The 20,573-nt window shown below is 38.1% G+C and overlaps 1 protein-coding gene across 2 annotated transcripts in view; it reads left to right on the top strand.

The window, feature by feature from the left end:
- Positions 1–246: 246 nt before the first annotated feature.
- KIF14 (kinesin family member 14) overlaps positions 247–20,573 on the top strand; it is a 54,497-nt gene continuing 34,170 nt past the window's right edge. The window contains exons 1-15 of one of the 2 annotated variants that reach the window (XM_072733685.1): positions 247–313; positions 1,477–1,594; positions 3,122–4,413; positions 6,111–6,365; positions 7,006–7,093; positions 8,807–8,905; positions 10,509–10,561; positions 11,382–11,412; positions 12,078–12,185; positions 13,308–13,424; positions 14,065–14,180; positions 15,576–15,748; positions 17,055–17,202; positions 17,466–17,529; positions 19,933–20,117. In XM_072733685.1, the coding sequence (XP_072589786.1) occupies positions 3,236–4,413; positions 6,111–6,365; positions 7,006–7,093; positions 8,807–8,905; positions 10,509–10,561; positions 11,382–11,412; positions 12,078–12,185; positions 13,308–13,424; positions 14,065–14,180; positions 15,576–15,748; positions 17,055–17,202; positions 17,466–17,529; positions 19,933–20,117 (2,615 nt within the window). In that variant the 5' untranslated portion in view covers positions 247–313; positions 1,477–1,594; positions 3,122–3,235. The remainder of the gene's footprint in view (positions 314–1,476; positions 1,595–3,121; positions 4,414–6,110; positions 6,366–7,005; positions 7,094–8,806; positions 8,906–10,508; positions 10,562–11,381; positions 11,413–12,077; positions 12,186–13,307; positions 13,425–14,064; positions 14,181–15,575; positions 15,749–17,054; positions 17,203–17,465; positions 17,530–19,932; positions 20,118–20,573) is intronic. The other variant, XM_072733684.1, reaches the window with a different exon arrangement.

The raw sequence follows: 20,573 nt of genomic DNA, 5'->3' as shown, positions 1-20,573 counted from the left end.
TTAAAAAAATCAATTAAAATAAATGAAATCCATCCTAGCGGGCTGCCAGGTGCGGCTCAGAATCCAGCCCCGCGCAAGCGCGGGATTGACGGAAAGGAGCCCAACCCCCACGCCTTCGCGGCGTCCGAGGGGGCGGAGCCTGTTGCCAAGGATACGGGGGGCGGGTCCGGCGACCGGCACTTCCTGGGGGCGGGAGGAAGCCGGGGCGCGGCCCGCGACGCGACGTCCATCAGCCAATCAGGAGGCAGGGCGCCCATTCAAATTGCGGCCCGGGAGGGAGCCGGCGGCAGACGCGCTGGAGGCGGCCACCGGGGTGAGGGCGCCCTGCGGGGGGCGAAGTAGCGGGGCGGTGGGGGCGTGCGGGCGGGCGCCTCAGCGCGGGTCCCCCGCCCGGCCCGGAATCCCCGGCGGCGGCGGCGGCGGCGGCGAAGGGGTCGCCGGAGGTCGCGCTCGGGCGGCGCCTCCGCGGGGCCCCCCTGGGCCCACAGCGTCACCCGCCGCAGGCTCGCCCCGTCGGGGGCCACCTGAGAGGTACAGTCGCCGCCCCAGGTCTCGGGGTGGCTCCCTGGGAGCCCGTCCACGGGGATCTTGTGCTTCTGGGTGTGACTGACCTGCCCGCCCCCCGCCCCCCTTCCTCTTCTTTCCGCGCCCCTTTAAACGCGGGGGGTGAATCTGCCCAAACCCAAAGCCCGTTTTTTGTGTAGGAAGCGAGTTACTTTTTAGCTGCCGTAGGGTTTCCAGAATCTTGTCTTGCCTTTGATTTCCGTAATGGGAACGTTCTGTGCGTTTCGTTGAAAGGTTTGAAGGGAGGTGCTTGTATCCTGAACGATTTTCTTTTCTTTTTTTTTTTTTTTTTTTTGAGAGGGTGGGGTTGGGGTGGGTAATGGTCGTCCCTTCTTTCGAACTTTTAAAAGACTTTTGCTTAAAAAGTCTACCTTGTGATGTCATTCCTGGGTAGCAGTGCCCGAGGGGCGGTCTGAGCATGCGCCGTCGTCGTACAGGCCAGAAGCCCGCGTGCACAATTCAGGACTCGTCGTCGACGTCGCGGTTTCCGGTTTGGTGCCGAGCGGCCTGCGAGCGAGGCCTTTTCGCTTGTCACCGCTGTTCGTTTATTTATTTATTTATTTATTTATTTATTTATTTATTTATTTATTAAATTTTTATTTATTTATGATAGTCACAGAGAGAGAGAGAGAGAGGTAGAGACACAGGCAGAGGGAGAAGCAGGCTCCATGCACCGGGAGCCCGACGTGGGATTCGATTCCGGGTCTCCAGGATCGCGCCCTGGGGCAAAGGCAGGCGCTAAACCGCTGCGCCATCCAGGGATCCCCCCCCCCCCTTTTTTTTTTTTAAAACATTGATGCTGGACGGGGACCGTTGACGTGTTTACTTCGGGGCGCACGTGTCCGCGCTGTTGTCTCGAGGCTCGAGGGCAGACTGTCTTCTTGTCTAATCTTGCATATTTTTTCTCGACAGAAGCGAGTAATGATCACACTTAACCGTCCGTGGGATTTCTGTGGGAATACTCTTGCTTTGTGACTCGTCTGCAACCGATGTCCCTGAGGCGTTCCTGTATCTAACCTGCATCCAACAGGTGTCCACAAAATGCTTCATCCCAGCCGTTGATTTAGGTGCTAGGGTTTCTCTTAGTCCCTCTCCTGATCCGCAAACGGGGAGTACTTAAATGAAAATCTTGGGGACATGCGTATTCCTGGTGCGCCCCGCTCCTTCCTCCTCCTCCTCCTCTTTTTCTTATTGTGTTAAAATAAGCCTGACATGTATCACCTTCTCCGCTTTTATGTATACGTCTTAGAGCCTGTTTCCTTTAAGGACATTCACACTGTTGTGTAGCCATTGCTACCATCCATCCCCATAATCCTCTGTCATCTTGTAAATCTGAAACTCTATGCCGCTGTCCCCAGCCCCTGGCAACCACCGTCATACTTTCTTTCTTTATGATCTTAACTACGTTATGTACCTCATGTGAGTAGAATCATGCAGTATTTGTCTTTTTTGTGATTGGCTTATTTCACTTAGTGTTGTATCTTCAAGCTTTATCCAGATTGTAGCAAACTGTAGAATTTCTATTTGAGGCTGAGTGATATTTCACTGCATGTATATACCACATTTTTTTTATTTAATTAATTTTTATTGGTGTTCAATTTACCAACATACAGAAAAACACCCAGTGCTCATCCCGTCAAGTGTCCACCTCAGTGCCGGTCACCCATTCCCCTCCAACACCCGCCCTCCTCCCCTTCCACCACCCCTAGTTCGTTTCCCAGGGTTAGGAGTCTTTATGTTCTGTCTCCCTTCCTGATATTTCCCAGCATTTCTTTTCCCTTCCTTTATATTTATATACCACATTTTGGCAAGCCATTCATCAGTGTGTGGACGCTTGGGTTGCTTCCATGTCTTAGCTATCGCGAGTAATGCTGCTATGAACATGGGTGTACAGATGTCTCTTCAAGATCCCGCTTTCAATTCTTTTGGGTTAGATATCCAGAAGTAGAATTTCTGGTGGTATAGTAATTCTATTTTTAGTTTTTAAGGAACTTCCGTACTATTTTCCACAGTAGCTGTGCCATTTTTCATTTCCACCAGTAGTGCACAGGGTACCAATTTCTCTACGTCCTTTCCAACACTTGTTTTTCTGTTAGTAGCCATCCTAATGGGTGGAATGTGGTATCTCATTGTAGTTTTGATTTGCATTCCCTAATGATGAGTGATGTTGAGCATCTTCTTATGTGCTTATTGGCCATTCATATATCTTCTTTGACATGTACTTTTTATGTCGTTTAAGTCACTTGTCCTCTTTGGCCTAGTATTTATCTGTGTACTCCTTCTACACTAAGGAAATGGGAACAGGGTCTTTGAAATCCATAGTATGTATCAGAAGGCCAGGAGATAATGGTGACTCTGTAAATATTAGTTGCATAATGATTATAAGCTTTTTGGAGGGAGATATCTGTCTGACAATGCTTGGGAAGAGTATCTGAGGAGGAGTTTGTGGTTTATTCTGACATATTCCTCTGGGAAGTTACTTTCACAATGGAAGGTTCTCATATTTTTTCATGACTATTTTAGTCTTGCAATCTGTTTTTTTTTTTTTTTCTTACAGTTTAGCAGATAATTGGAAATTGATTCAGAAGATATGCCTGGAAGTCAAATGAACATCTAAAGAAGAGCTTAGGTTTTTCACCAACATTCTTTTTTAAAACAACTTGCTGCCACGATGTCCATATACACCACGTATAATAAAAATAACAGTGATATCCTCGGTATACCTTCTTCCCAAAGGAGTTCACCATTGAATGTCCTCACCCATAGTAGCAGACGTAAGCTGCATTTGAATTCAGATATGTCAAAATGTGAAAATGATGATCCATTATTGAAATCTGCAAGTAAAATCAGAGACATAAATAGTACTTACGTTATTTCTGCCTGTAAGGAAACAGGAGATGTACCTCTTACCCCTAACCCCACAGGTAGATTGGCACTTCAGAGAAGAGTTACAAGGAACAAAGAATCATCCTTGTGTGGCAGTGAGTTGGGAGACTCAACTGAAAAAACTGCAGAAACACGTCTTACATTACAACGTCGTGCTAAAACAGAGTCTGTGGCAAAGTGGAAAACAGCTCAAACAGAATCTGTGGCAAAATGGAAAACAGCTCAAACAGAATCTGTGGCAAAATGGAAAACAGCTCAAACAGATTGTGTGGCAAAATGGAAAACAACACAGAATGTGGGAAGTGCAACAGAAAAGGATTGTGCTTCCCTGGAAGCTAGTATGAACGTAACAATTTTAAATAAAGATAAAAACTCTTTTGTTGGATCTTCTGTACCTTTAGCCAAAGACCCAAAAGACATTGAAGTGATGGCTGATGAAAAACACAAAGAAACCTTTTCTAAAGCTCTCCCTGGGGCAAGTGAAAATGTTGCACTTAAATACTTAAGTAATAGTGCACCCACTGATTCCCAGAGTCAGACTAAAGTTGTCCCATCCGGCCACTTGGCAACAAAACCTCTTCAGAGCAAGTTGAACACCAAAGTGCCAGGAACAGGAGCTTTACATCATGGAAGTATTGGGAAGGATATGGCGAAACGTTCAAATAAGTTTGAAAGTTTAGAAAAAACACCTACAAAATACATTGTAGGGCACAAACTGACACCAAGGTGTGGCACGCCACAGCTTACAAGCCCAGCTGCATCAATACTGAAAAATAGGATGCCTAGCCTCCAAGTTAAAAAGCCAAGAAGCTCTGTTCTAGCAAATGAAAGGGAAAGGTCCCAAGAAAATATACTCCCTCTTGAAGAAATTACGGGCCAGTACACCTCTATAGAGACAGACCCCTTAAAAGTAGAGAATAGTCAAGTGACAGTGGCAGTACGTGTGAGGCCTTTCAGCAAGAGGTATGTTACACCTTTTAAAATCTAAGGCCAAACTAGTGACATGTAATGTGTCCAATTCCTCACTGGCTCTGGAAAGTGTGAGTGTATTGTATTCATGCATCTTCAAGCCTGGCGGTGGCATTTGTATGTAGAGAGAACTTTTAGGTTTAGTTGTAGAACCCTGATTATTTTTGATGATTAGGTATAAAATTAAAACAATTGAATCACCAAATTGGCAAACGTAAATTTCTTTAGATGTACTGCTTTTAAAAAGTCGAAATGACTTAAGTTTCTAATGCAGCCTGCTTTCAAATCTGCCAAGTAGGGTGGACTTTTCTGTTCCCTTAAAAAGAACACTTGTGGGGTCACTTATTCCCCAGGGAGGTCCTCCCCAAACCCCTTCCAGTGCAGTATCATCCCTAATGTCATCTCTGCTATATAGTAATTATAGATAACAGTGATTTTTTAGATTTGATGTCGATTGTAAGTCTGTCTCCAAAGTGATTGTGGATGAGATAGTCACAGATTACAGGTGGGGTTGAGAAAGATGGACATGACAAAGTGTGAATGTGGCGTCTAGTTATTTTTGAATGTTTTATGGGGTGACTGAAAGACTTAAGAATTAGTAGTTGTTAACTCTGTTATATATCTAAGCAAGATGTAAGAGGATATGGTGCTGCAACAGGGGAAGGAAGCCCTCGTTTGAACCTAAAAGGTCAGTAGTTAAAGACAAGTCATATAGTGCTTTAAAGCCTGTTAGTGAAGGTGTGGGGTTAGTCATAAGTGAGAGAACTGAGGGTGAGATGGCTGGAGAGAGTGGGGAAACCTAAAAGGCCTCAAGGATTGTGATAGGATGAAAAGCAACAGAAAGAAGAGCTGGTAGGAACAAACCTCACGATGGATGACTACACTGCAGAGAACTCAGTAAGGAACTGAGTGCCTGAGTCCAAACCCATGAGACAAGCCATGGAAACTGGGCTAATAACAGGGGCGGAGGGGCACTTGTCACATCGAAGAGGCAGGTGGTTTCCAGGATAAATTCTGATCTAAAACAGAGTTTGGAGCAAAAGGGATATTGGGGGCCAGACAAGGACTGATCATGTTTTTCTGTAGTTGTAGAGTAAGTGAAAGTTAGGCGTAAATCTGAGATGGAAGAAGGACGCACATGAAGACCCATGATTTTAAGGGAGCTAATGTAACAGAGGGAGGGACTGTTGGGTTAACAGTAACAATAGGTAGTAGCCAAAAGAGATTTATGATTGAGACTTCTATTTAACTTAGTTTGTTGAAATTATATTTGCATTTCATGTCAGGTTTATATAGATCCGCACCTCCAAAACTTCTTTATAATATATTAAAAAGTTTCCAGAATTGAACTGAAGAGTATAGGTAGAGTATAGCAGGTGGGGTGGGAGAAGGGAGAGCTCAAGAGAAAAAAGAAAAAGATGGAAAATCCTGTAGAAGTAGGGTAATTTTTCAGACAACAGATCTGTAATTCCATTTTCTCTTTAAGTGGTAGCACTAGAGCTGTAGGAAATATAAATTTGGAAACTCACTATAATTATGTTAGCTGGTCTACATTTTCCACATAAAACTAAAGAATTATCTTGCTCTGGAGGAATGATGTATTTAACTAGTTTTGAGGTTCTCATTATATTCTATGGGATAATAAAATAATTACAGTAACTTAATATTTTTCTTTGTGCTTCTTTGTAAAGAGAGATGGTTGAAAAAGCATGCCAGGTGGTCTTCATGAATGGGGAAGAAATAACTGTGGAACATCCTGACATGAAACAAGTTTATAATTTTATTTATAATATTGGATTCTGGTCTTTTGATGAATGCCATCCAAATTATGCCAGTCAGACAACAGTTTATGAGACTCTAGCAGTACCACTCCTAGAACGCGCCTTTGAAGGCTACAACACCTGTCTCTTCGCTTATGGTCAGACTGGCTCTGGAAAATCATATACGTAAGTTTTATTCCAAGTACAGTTATTGAGAATGTTTAAATCTTTGGTGAGAAACAGTATGGTTTGATAGAAAGAATGTAGTTTTGAAACTACACAGATCTGGGCTCAAGTCTCCTCCATTTTGTAAAGTGGTTCTGCAAACTTGGGCAAGTTACTTGGCTGATTGAGCTCATGTAGGAGATACTGTTTACTTTGTGTCATTGGCTCATTTTATGGTACGTAATATGTCTTGTGTGAACCAAAGCCCTGAGAGGTTATTTTGTAAACATTATTGTGAGAATTTAAGTCATCTAATAAATTATATATATTAAATAATATCTATATCTATCTATATATATATCTGCTTATACTTTCTCACAATTATCTGAGTTAGATAGGTCTTTTTATCCTATTTTGTAGAAGAGGAAATTGAGATTTACTGGGGTTAAGTATCTTATTTAGAGTCACAGAGCTAATAAGTGATGAGCTCTAGATTTGAACTCAAGAAGATTTGACTTTAGAGCCTAGGTTATTAGATATGAATGCTGTTTAATTAGCTTCCTTCCCATTCACTCCCCAATTCATTTCCCCAAAAAGAATTAAAAAACCACTAATTAGTTTTGTCCTTCCCCACCCCTGCCACTCATTATGTTTTTTCCAGGATGATGGGACTTAATGAAGAACCGGGAATAATTCCAAGGTTTTGTGAAGATATTTTTGCTCAAGTAGCCAAAAAACAAACCCAAGAGGTATGTTCTCATTTGTAAATCTTGATGAGAGACTAGAAAACGGTCAAACCAAATTAAAATCAGTCTTTACCACAAGGAAATTATGGAAGACATAATTTTAAGTTCTAGATCATTCTCCTTTGGAACAGTGATATGGAGGAGAGGTTGGAGATTCAGAATTTCAGAATAAATTCCCCTTGGTGGGCAGTGATAGAAGGATCGTCTCTTCTGCTTTCTCTAGCTTTTCTGGCTTTATTACTTTTGTATGTGTATAGTGGCTTTGTGTGCGTATAGTGGCTTATAATATGTCAGTTATGTACTATTGTGTGTTTGTAGTCAGGCAAGTACACAGACTTAACTAAGGACAGTAGGCATAAACTTCAGAACAACATGAAGCAGAGAGTAGTGAAGCTGGAGTCTGAACCTAGATCTAACTTAGAAAGCCATGCTTTTTACACTGCACCTGAAACGTCTGTACTGGTTTCCCTTTTCACTTATTCATTCATATATTCAGCAGGTATTTACTGGGCATCCACTGTTTGCCAAGCAGCCTATTAGATCACTTTTTCCCGAATTTGCTTGATCATAAGAATCACCAGGAATGTGTCAGGGACAGTTTTTCATATTGATTGTGTGCGTGTGTATATATATACTTGCTAAACAAAACAAAACAAAACTCTTCTGGAGATTCTAATTTAGTTGATTTGGGCCATAGCTGGGAATTTATAGTTTTCATACTTTCCCCCTAGTGATTCTTATGTTAAGGGAAATTGGGGAAATATTGTGCAAGATTTGGGAATATGGAATTAAAAGGCCCAGTCACTGTACTTAAGAGAGTGTAATGGAGAAATGAACCAGTAAATAGCCAAATACAACCAATTTAATGCTAAATAAATAGTATGATAGAGTAAGAACAGTGTGCTGTGAGAATAAGAGTTAAGGGAGCCAGGTTTTCTTAGATGAGGGAACAACTGACCTTATTTTTGAAGGAGACATAGTAGCTAATAGTTTGGTGAAGAGGTGGAAGGACATGCCAGGCAGTGGGAGGAGCATGTTCAAAGCTTTGAAAGCAAGAAAGTAGGGAGACTTTGGGAATCTATAAATTGTTTACTTTGCTTTAGCATGGAATTTGAGGGTGGAGGGTGACAAGAGATGGAATCAAAGAGGGAGGCAGAACTCAGCTTGTGAAGGACTTTATGAACCTTGCTTCCAGGAATCTAGAAGGCTATGGAAGGATTTTAAGCAAGAAAGTCAAATGATCATCTTTGTTCTTAAAGAAAAAAAAAGAGTTAGCTCTGGCTGCACTGTGGAGAATGGATTGAAAGGAAGTAGAACTGGATTCAGAGGCCAGTTGTGGGACTTATAAACTGTATAAGGAAGGCATGACAAGGGGCTAGACTGAGGTAGTGACTGGGGTTGAACATTTCAGAGATCTTAGTAAGTAGAACTCATCTTTTATGGAGAAGTGTCTATTCAAGTCCTTTGCCCGTTTTTAAATTGTGTTGTTTGTCTTTGTGTTGTTGAGTTCTAAGAGTCCTTTATATATTCTGGGTGTCCGAACCTTATCAGACACGATTTGCAAAAAATGGAAGGGTTTTTTTTTATTTATTTATTTATTTATTTATTTATTTATTTATTTAATTTATTTATTTATTTATTCATTCATTTATTTATTTATTTATTTATTTTTGGGTTTTTAAAATAACTTGCATGTTGTGTTTTTATTTCTCCTAGGTCAGCTGCCATCTTGAAATGAGCTTTTTTGAAGTATATAATGAAAAAATTCATGACCTTCTGGTTTGTAAAGGCGAAAATGGGCAGAGAAAGCAGCCAGTAAGATTAAAACGATTTATGATTTGTTTTTAAGTTGTTTTTATAAATGTATATAGTTACATTAGTTCTCAAGATGATCTATATGGCTTACATTTTTACTGGTATTGCTATTATATGTTAGCAAATACTTGGGATCTATAATCCAAATGAGTAGTAAATAAGCTGAACATTATTGTTAGTGGAAATTAGTTATTAAATTTAGTCTCTTTTAAAGCAAATATTGTATCAAAATTAAAGGTAAAATATTTGTTCCAAGATTTGGTTGGACCACTTAAACACTAAATCCCTAAAAGTCTATAAAGCCAAAAAGCAGAAGTTTAAAAGTTGTATTGTTATCATAGAATATGTATCTTATTAGATTCTTTAGCAAATTGGTATCTTATAGATAGTATTTTCTATGAAATAGAAAGGTTCCAAAAATAATCTTTTTAAAAAACTGGTATCAAAATGTAAAATTTTGGGGGCTCCTGGGTGGCTCAGCTGGTTAAGCCTCTGACTCCTGATTTCCACTCAGGTCATGATCTCAGGGTTGTGGGATGGAGCCCTGCTTCAGGCTCTGTGCTCAGGGCAGCTGAGAGTCTGCTGGAGATACTCCTTTTGTCCTCCCACCCCCCACTAGCTCACATGTGCGCACGCATGCATGCACGCGTGCTCTCTCTCTCAAATAAAATCCTTTCAAAAAAATGTAAAATTTTTAATTTGGAAAGGATGTTGGAGAGCAAGAAACTAAAATCTAAAGAGGTCACTTGACTTGTTCAAGGTCATGTGATTTACTTTGGTAACATCAAGAATCTTAAACTTGGCATTTTCTTCTTTGACTTAAATGTGTTTTCAATTTCGGGTTACAAAGTTTAAAACGTATAAGGTAAAACAAAAATTTTAACTGTCTGAAATTTACTGAACGTATTTTAGAGAGATTTAAAAGCATAGAGAGAATAGCTACTGCGGGTCTTAAGAATAAAGAACTAGGGACACCTGGGTGGCTCAGCAGTTGAGTGTTTGCCTTTGGCCCAGGGCGTGGTCCTGGAGTCCCGGGATCGAGTCCCACATTGGGCTCCCTGCATGGAGCCTGCTTCTCCCCCTGCCTGTGTCTCTGCCTCTCTCATGAATAAATAAAATCTTTAAAAAAAGAAAAGAATAAAGAACTAGTAATATATTTGATGCAACAGTGAACTGTAGCATATGGTGAGAACAGAAACATTTGTGATACTGGAAGCAGTGTCTTAAATACCTTCCAGATTTGTGTTTGTGAGAACCTTTATATTTATCTCTGGGTCAAGTAAAGGCAAGTCTCTTTGCCTTAAGCTCCAAATATAGAAAAAAGGATCATTTAAAACTGTATTTTAGGGGTGCCTGGGTAGCTTAGTTGGCTAAGAGTCTGCTTTTGGCTCAGGTCATGATCCCATAGTGTCTGGATCAAGCCTTGCATAGGACTCCCTGCTCAGCAGAGGAGTCTGTTTCTCCCTTTCCCTCTGCCCCTCCCCCCTTTCCTTTCTTTCTCTCTCTCTCTCATTCCCTCTTTCTCAAATAAATGAAATCTTTTAAGAATTTTATATGAAATATTCCTTATGTCTTTAATAATGCTAATGTTTGCTTCTATTAGCTGAGAGTAAGGGAGCATCCTGTCTCTGGACCGTATGTTGAAGCTCTGTCAATGTAAGTGTTTGGCTCAGCAGAAGCTGAAGGAGAGAAGTAATGAATAAAATGAATATTGTTCTTATTTGCTTCCCCAACTTTGAACCACTGGATAACTATTTAGCCTTCTACCCTTAATATTATTAAATTAATTTTTCCTTTTCTTTTCAACTAGAGTGTTAGATCCTTGTTTTTTTGTTATTTTTATCTTTCACAGCACCTGTGAAGTGCCTGGCATAGAGTGTTATACTATGTGTGAAATATCTGATTTTTATCCTTCTATCCCCTTTCCCCGTTAAGTTAAGCTTTCCCTCTCCAGCTGCCTTTTTTTTTTTTTTTTTTTTAAATCTATTACCCTAAGCTGAAGAGGGGAGAAGGTGCTAAGATGAGGTTAGGGTGGAGAGTGTAAAACATGCCAACAGTCATTTACTTCATCTTTCAACATTCCAAATGCTTTCTTACAGGAAAGGGAAAGTGATTGGGTATGGATTTAGCTCCATTCAGTAAATCTGGGATTATGTTGACACCCATACATACCAGCATACCCACCTCCACATATATGTCAAGTATATGTTTTAGTCTCATGATTTGGACTTGAGTATTACAATAATAAGAGCTAAACTGCTTCATTAGTGGAAACCACACTTTCTGATAAAATCAAAACATTTCCTACCCTTTAAGAATGGAGATAGTGAACGATTCTGTGAGTCAGTATAATAATATCTATGAATTATTCAATTATGGTCTTCAGAGAGTAATTATGTAATTGAGTATTATTTTATGAGAATAAGAGTGTAATTATCAGTAAAAACAATTTTGTCTTTTTCCTTTTTAAAAATAGGAATGTTGTCAATTCTTACTCTGATATCCAGGTAAGATTGATTGTATTGTATTTTCTTTCTACTAGATATAAAGATCATATCATAAGATATTCATAAGAATATTTCTCCTTAATTGTTATGTGTATATGTAAAAGATTGATCTAGTTAATTCATTATGAGCTGATTTTGTTTGTTAAACTTCAGTCAAAAGAATTACTCTTCTGGGGCACCTGGGTGTCTCAGTTGGTAAAGCATCTGCCTTCAGCTCAGGTCATGATCCCAGGATCCTGGGAATTGAACCCCATATCGGGCTCCTGGCTGAGTGGGGAGTCTGCTTCTCCTTCTCTCTCTGCCTGCTATTCCCCCTGCTTGTGCTCTCTCTCTGTCAAATAAATAAATAAATAAAATCTTAAAAAACAAAACAAAACAAGAATGACTCTTCTGAAGTAAAAATAAAAATTGACCATTAGCAGCTTAGCATTACTGAAATAGTGTTTTAAAGGTGTAATTTCCTGATTCAGCTATCCATGCTGGAAATGAAATTGACAATGAGAATACAAATTATTAAATGACAAACATTTATTAATTTCATTTTATAAACAGATTATAAAGTGCATATATGTTGCTAAATGTGCTTACTTAACTTTGTTGTTCCTTAATTTGTTGCAATAAATTTTAGTTTGCGGTTTTAACCTCCCTCTCTTCTTTCTTATAAGAGCTGGCTAGAATTGGGAAATAAACAAAGAGCGACTGCTGCTACTGGTATGAATGATAAAAGCTCCCGATCGCATTCAGTTTTCACCCTGGTGATGACCCAGACTAAGGTACTCTTTTTATTGATCATTTTCCTAGGTAAGGTAGCAAATATATTCAGGTTTCATGTTTTTCTTATTTTATTCTTTAAATCAAATGGGAGTATGGTAAAATAAATATATAACATAATCGAATTTTAGTGTACACAATAGCTGAATGACTCATGGCATATATGGCAGTAGCTTTTTTCTTACTGTTTGAAAAACCAATAATGTATGATTATTTATGATATTGATATTAATATAACATACTAATGTATGATAATATGTTATCAATATATGGTAATTGTATAGTATTTGGAAAAACATATCAGAAAGTCAAAGATTTTAAAAAATTCAGCCATAGGTTCCACTCTTCAAATAAAGCCCCTCTAAATATTTTGATATATTTTATTTTTTGATATATTTTGTTTTACAATCATACTTAAACCAATTTAAAAAATCTGCAGTAATTTTATGCTACTAAAATTCTTTGCCAAGGGGCACCTGGGTGGTTCAGTGGTTGAGCCTTTGCCTTTGGCTCAGATCGTGATCCTGAATCTTGGGATCAAGTTCCGCATCAGGCTCCCTGTGGGGAGCCTGCTTCTCCCTCTGACTATGTCTCTGCCTCTCTCTCTCTCTGTCTCTCATGAATAAATAAATAAGATCTTTAAAATAAATAAATAAATGAAATCTTAAAAAAAATTCTTTGCCAATTATCATTTTTCATAGCTGTGTAACATTCCATTGACTATTCCAGTTCCTTCACTGTTGGACGTTTATGTTCCTTTTAAATACCTTGCTCCTTTAATTCTGGGATAAATAATACCTTTGTACATTAAGCGTTTGCTCTATTTATGAGCAAATAATAAATTTGCAAATAATAAATAATAAATTTATGGTTATTTCCTTAATATAATTGGGTAGTTGTGAGTTTTTATCTCTTTAAATTGATTTATTTTGGCATAATGCAAGCATTGCTCTATGTATTCTTGGATATTTATTGTAAATCATAAATTATCACACATTTGTAAAGGGATAGTAACAAAAATAAATGAGCGGTTTGAAATCTTGTATAATTTTCCCTTTCAAGACTTATGTTGATAAGTCATGGAGGAACTTATGACATATTATTTTAATATCATTTTGCTACAGACAGAATCTGTTGATGGGGAAGAACATGATCACAGAATAACGAGCCGAATAAACCTGATAGATCTGGCGGGCAGTGAGCGCTGCTCCACAGCTCAAACTAGTGGAGATCGACTGAAGGTAAATATGAGGCTTCTCTGGGGCACTGGGCTGGCTCAGTCAGTGGAGCATGTGATTCTTGATCTCGAGGTTGTGAGTTTGAACCCATGCTGGGTACAGAGATTACTTAAAAAAATAGATACTTTAGGGGTACCTGGGTGGCTCAGTGGTTGAGCGTCTGCCTTTGGCTCAGGTCGTCATCCCAGGGTCCTGGGATTGAGTCCCACATCAGGTTCCCTTGCATGGAGCCTGCTTCTCCCTCTGCCTGTGTCTCTGCCTCTCTCTGTGTGTCTCTCATGAATAAATTAAAAAATATATATATATACTTTAAAAAATGTGAAGCTTTTTTTCATTTTAATAAAACTTATTCTCCAGGGCATTATTTTTAGGAGGTTGCAGACTAAATGTATTTAACAACAACAAAAACAAAAACGAATACTATCTTTATAGACTGCATTGCTGTGGTTTAAAGAAAGATCTTTACTTTTTTGGTTATGTTTACTTTTCAAAGAAAATTAGTAAATTTTGAGTTGTAAGAAAGTTGGTAGTTTATGGAAGAAAATATTTACTCAGTAATTATTTGAGGGAAGGAATATATTTTGTGAAATAAGTATACTGCTGAGCAGTTATTTTAAATTAGTTGTTTTTATCTTGTATACAGGAAGGTGTGAGTATTAACAAGTCCTTGCTCACATTGGGAAAGGTTATATCTGCACTTTCTGAACAAGCAAACGGAAAGAGAGTTTTTATTCCTTACCGTGAATCTGTTCTTACATGGCAAGTATCTTTTGAAGTACAAATAATTGTATTTAAAATACATTGAGTACTGTGGGGAAAAGAACAATAGACTGACTTCATATAACCTTGGGCAGAGAAGAAGTGGTTTAGCAGTGTGAATTCTAGAGCCAAACTATGTGGATCTGAATCTTGGCTCTGTATCTTAAAAGCTCTGCAACTTCAGGCAAATCATTTAATTCTAAGGTCTGTTTCCTCATCTGAAAAAGGAAGATAATAACAATACCTATCTTTTAGGGTTATAGTGAAGATTAATTAATATAAAACTCTTAGTACATAATATATGCTATCACTGTAAGAAATTCATACTAATACTACTGTTTTTAGGGCTTAATGTCTGAACATATATGATACTACCAAACATGTTGCTTTGTGTGTAAAGTGAAATCATTTTGTTTGGCACCCACTGACTAGCATTTAAGTGTTTAATAAGTGTTTTCATTGATGAGTATGTTTTCATTAATCAGATATGTTATATTCAAATTACATCTGTATAGGTTCAATATCCAATTGTGATAAGTGTTAATATATAACTTTGATAAGGGCTGCATCTCTACTTGACAGCCCCGATGTGGAGCTTGATCTCATGTATGATTTTGAGTCATACCTGAGCTGGAATCAAGAGTCAGACAGTTAAGCAACTGAGCCACCCAGGCCCCCGACAGCAATGTTTCTTTATAATTGGTTTATGAAAATATAGTTCTTACTTCAAAACATTTAAGGGGAAATTAATTTTTTGTGTGCTTTTTGAAAGCTAAGAATAGTGAAATTCATTCTGCATTAAAGATAGTTGTTTTAGTCTCATGCTATATTTTTTCCTATAAATGAAAGCTTTTGCATATAGTAGAAAACAAAATTTTTGCTTATGTGTTCATTCATCATGTTTAATATTTATTGAGCACTTATTCCTAAAGGTTGTGATAGCTCTGGAAATACAGAGATAACTAACATTCATAGTTTCTTTCCTGAAGTAGCTCAGTGTAGTCTGAGGAGTGGCAAGAGGGATCTTACTAATATTTGATGGTGAACCACATTTTAAATCTTTGCATCAGTAACTTTCATAAAACAATATAAAAAGTATAGGAGAAAACAAAATGTTCATGAGATCTAAAAATAACTACATATACCAAAAAAGTTCTGAATGGTGAGGCTCATGGCTGGCTCCCAATCTCAGGGTCATGAATTCAAGCCCCACATTGGGTGTAGAGCTTACTTTAAAAAAAAAAAAAAAAAAAAAAAAGAGTCCTGAATGGTATGTGAGTGAAGAGTATAATACTATATTAGAAACCCTATTAGTTTGTTTTGTGCTTTGTACATAATTACTGCTATTAGGTTGTTGTAGAAACAAGGCTTAATTATAACTTATTTTCCTTGAAGGCTGTTAAAAGAAAGTCTGGGTGGAAATTCAAAAACTGCAATGATCGCTACAATCAGTCCCGCTGCCAGCAACATTGAAGAAACATTAAACACACTTAGATATGCCAGCCAAGCTCGTATGATAGTCAATATCGCCAAAGTAAATGAAGATATGAATGCTAAGTTAATTAGAGGTGAAGATTTTTCTAAACATTTAAAAGTTGTTTTCTAACAATTAAATCTCAAATATTAATTTCAGTTATGAAAATATGCAATTTAAGAAAATTAAAGATACTTCTCTCATATCTATTTATAATAGATTATAGTCAATATTCTACAGTGATGGTGGAAGAGAGATGGAAGGACAATGGAAAAGAGAATAAGGGGAAAACAGAAAAAGAGCAGAGAAACTAGAGAGTGGGTGAAGGGGAAATAGCAAGCATAGAAACAGAATCTTACAGACTGAGCCATAGGTGTGTGCAGGAGAATAAAAATACTATGATTTATTACTTTTCCTCTTATGACCTTTCTTCTATTGTCATTCTCTTTATCAGTTCTACTCTTGCTTAGTTCATTGATGTAAAGGATTGTGATCTGAAGGCTTGAGTTTGTAGCATAGGCCTAACTTCATTTATGCTCAATATTACTTTCTGTGTATCTCTTGGGAATCACCTGCTTAGGATGGACTTGAGTGCCTGCAAAGAATCTTAATTTGTGCAGTTTTCTCTTTGCTTATGTGGAACTACCACCTTTTCATAGTCTTTTGTCCTCTGGCCCTTTGGAGCTGCACAGAGTGAATGGTTATGCCAGTGGAGCAGGCCAGAGAAAAACGAGTTTGCTCTATCATGGTCAATCTTCTCCCCTTTGGATTCACTCCTTTTTCATAATAGGGCTGTTTTCATTAAAAATAAGTATTCTGGGGCAGCCCCGTGGCCCAGTAGGTTTAGTGCCACCTTCGGCCCAGGGTTTGATCCTGGAGATCCAGGATCGAGTCCCATATTGGGCTCCCTGCATGGAGCCTGCTTCTCCCTCTGCCTGTGTCTCAGCCTCTCTCTCTCTCTGCCTATCATGAATAAATAAATAAAATATTAAAAAAAAGATTAAAAAAAATAAGTATTCTGAACTCCAGCTTGAAAAATCTTTGATTTTTTTATCCAACATGTCTTTATGAGTAAGGTTTCCCATGGGACTATCCTGGTTTATGTCTTGGTGTAAATAATCGTGCTTCTCAAAAGTGTCCACTTTGGACAATACATTATATGGCCATTCTACTTATGGGGGGGGAATTCATTAAGATGGGGAGCACTTTTTCAGATTAAGGCCAAGTAGAAATTATAGGTAATGTAAATAAACTAAAACTGATTTCTGCAAATATTCTATTTTGTTTAGTAATATTTAAAACTTCAAATAAGATTGGAGGATTATACCTAGTGTGGTAATTATTATGTATATCAAATGTTATTAATCATGCTTTTTTTTTTTTTTTTTACAAATATTTAGAATTGAAAGCAGAAATTGAAAAGCTAAAAGCTGCTCAAAGAAATAATCGAAATATTGACCCCGAACGATATAGGCTGTGCCGGCAAGAAATAACATCCTTAAGAATGAAACTGCATCAGCAAGAGAGAGACATGACAGAAATGCAAAGGTGGAATATAGTCAATATCTTAGATGTCAGTGTGTTGCCTGGAATCATTGGACAGGTGGGGTTGGAGTTGGTGGAGAGGGAGGACATGAGGAGGTATCTGTGGCTCTGTTTTCCTACTTTCTGTATGAATAGAGCAGTATGTCCTCAAACTATCATATTTCAAATATTCCTAAGTGGTTCCCTTCCTTCTTGATTGTCTTTTGAGTCTCAGTCTTATGCATCTTGATGTTTTTAACTCTATTATTTTGTTTGTCTTTGGAAAGAGCATGGAAAGAAAAACTTGAACAAGCTGAAAGAAGAAAACTTCAAGAAACAAAGGAGTTACAGGTATCACTTCAACTCTTTAAACTGATACAAAAATTAAATAAAGATGACGGTAAATATGTAAACCTAATTTCTCAAATACTCATCGTAACTGACTCTATACAAAGCAATACTGAGAATTAGTATAAAGAAGTGTCGATTGAGATCAAGATTGTGATTATGTAGAGCCCATAACTATGTTGGAAAGTTAAAAATATGAACCATCTAATTCTATTCACTTTGGTTCAACAAATATTAAATGTTTATGTAGTGCCAGGCATTGGGGAGGCCAAAGTGAATAAAATATAGTTTTGGCCTTCAGAGAGCATGTAATCTGAAGGTAGGTTTACAAAATGTAAATAGATGACTGAAATGTAGTATTACTTGACTAGTTTGAACCATATGATGCTGCCATTTTTAAGGTAAGAAATGGCTGAACACTGGGAGTGTCCTATGATTCAACCTAATGCATAGAAAAGCGTGTAAAAGGAAGAGAAGCAAGAGTAGGGGGGAGTAATTAACTTTGATGAGGGTGGTTATTAAGGAGGACTTCAAAGAGAAAGGGATGAGTAAGCAAGATTTTGTTAGGCTCCCAAAGTCAAGATTTCTAAGCAAGAAATCCTGTATTCAAAAGCATGGAAGGACAACACAGTTTGGACAACACAGTCCACAAAATTCAGAACTTGTGTATTGATGGTGGGGGCAGAGATTGGACCAGAGAGAGAGATGCAACATTCAGATCATGACGTAGTGAGGAACTTGAATTTAGGTGATTAGGAGCCCCTGAAGTGTATTACATGGAAAGGAAGTGACAGGAAAAGACTTGTGTTTTAAGTAGATTCTTCTGGCAATGGTGGATTTGAGGGAGGAAAGACTGATGATGGGAAGATTATTCATTTAGGAGGCTGTTGCCATGGTGAAAGCAAGAGACGGTGAGAGCTTGAGTCAAGCAGTGATGGAATGGTTAGTGGAGGAGTTGGATTCAAGAGATAGGAAGGAGTAAAATTGATAGGCTCAGAGGGTGTTTTTGGATGGGTGTGTTGAAAGAAATGGAAAAGTCAAGAATGATGCCCAGGTTTCTGAAATGTGTGCATTGCATCGTAAAATTATGAAGTCATGGTAGTGGTGAAAGAAGCCAGATGACAGTTGAGGAGTGACTAAGGAGATAGAGCCATACATAAAATTCTGAAAACCTGAAGTGAGAAAGCGGAGAAAGGGGATGTGAGATTGTGGGGAAGTTTAGTTTTGTTCATTTTGGTTTTGTCTCTTTAAAGGATGGAAGAGACTTGAACTTTTTTTTATAGGAATCAAAACTCCTTAATGGAATGAGGTTCTAAAGAAGATTGGAGAGCACGGGTCAAGGGCAAAGGTATTGACAGTAAAGGAAATATTTCAAATGATTGGTAGGCAAAGTACCATAAGAATTGAAAGGAAAGGGGGATTATTCCTTGGGAGTGGTGAGTCCAGCTTCACAGAAGAAGTGAGATTTGAGTTTTGAATATTTGACTTTGAAGCCTGGGTAAGATTTTGATAGGAAAAAGGAAGAGTGCATTCTAGGAAAGGAAAATTGTATGAGAGTAAAGGTGCAAAAGCTTAAGGTGTGCTCAGAAGGTGTGTGGATCAGTTTTATTGAAGTAGCAGTTTGTAAATGGTCATAAGGAGATAAAATTGGCAGGATATGTTATGGTTATATCATTGATTTTCAGGCTAAGTAATTTGAGTTTTATCTTATAGGAAGTGGGAAGTGATTGAAAATGTTTGACCAGAGAGTCGACATTTTGAGAATATCCTTTCAGGAGAATTAATTGAAAACAGGAGAAATTGTTGACAGGGCAGTCAGGCAGCTGCTGCAGTGGTTCAAGTATGAGGTAATAAGAGTCTGAGCTAAGGTGAGGGCAGCAAAGATGCAACAAAAGGGATTGATCCATTCTATTTTTTTTTTAAGGTTTTATTTATTTATTCATGAGAGGCACAGAGAGAGGCAGAGACACAGGCAGAGGGAGAAGCAGGCTCCATGTAGGGAGCCTGATGTGGGGCTCGATCCCAGGTCTCCAGGATGACACCCTGGGTGAAAGGTAGGCGCTCAACCGCTGAGCCACCCAGGCATCCAAGAATGGATCCATTCTAAAGCCAATCATTTGATAAGAAAAAGCACAGTTTGAGGGTGACTGATGCATAGAGGGCTCAGGATGGTGAGGGTCAAAGAAAGGTTAACATAACTCTAAAATTCTAAGAAGTATGCTGATAATAGTCATAGGGAAATCATGAAAGAGAGATTCTAAGAAACCTTTTTTGAGACTTCACATACAGTGATTTTAATGTTTAACATAGATGATTTATTTTAGGTGAATTTAATAATTTGATGCTTTTGTTAAGGTTAACAAAACCAGATATTATTGCCAGGTGTTATTTTCTGACTTCCACTAGAAAGCAGGAATTACATTTCAAATGGACAATCATTTGCCAAACCTTGTCAATCTCAATGAAGATCCTCAGCTGTCAGAGATGCTATTATATATGATAAAAGAAGGAACGACAACAGTCGGAAAGTATAAACCAAACTCAAGCCATGATATTCAGTTATCTGGAGTGCTGATTGCTGATGATCATTGGTATGTTATTCTAAAAATAAAAAGGCTTCTGTTCATTTTTTAGTAGGTTTCTGTATCTTGATATGTATTTTTTCCTTCACGTGAGGCATTCATTTATACTGATTCTTTGCTATAATTCTTCAAATGCATCTTTAGCCAGGAAAAAGATGTTTTGAGTGTTTTATAAGGAAAATAGATTAATTGCTCTCAATATGAGTTACAATGTAACGCTATTTCTCTTTTGGTGTATGTGATCTGTTGGTTGAGGGATCATTTCTTTTTTTGGAATTGTAGTCATTGGCATGAAATTAAACTTCTGTCCATCTTATATGACAGGATTTTTGGTTAGATTGACAAATTTAAAATTTTTTGTATCATTTGACTTTTGTTCATGTGAATTGAATACATATTGTTGGGAGGATAGTATATGCAGATTGTTTTGGCTCCACGTTGTGTTTTCAAGATTCATTCCTTCTG

Source organism: Vulpes vulpes, chromosome 13 (assembly GCF_048418805.1).
Source record: "Vulpes vulpes isolate BD-2025 chromosome 13, VulVul3, whole genome shotgun sequence".
NCBI lineage: Eukaryota > Metazoa > Chordata > Mammalia > Carnivora > Canidae > Vulpes > Vulpes vulpes.
This window is presented reverse-complemented; position numbering and strand designations above follow the sequence as displayed.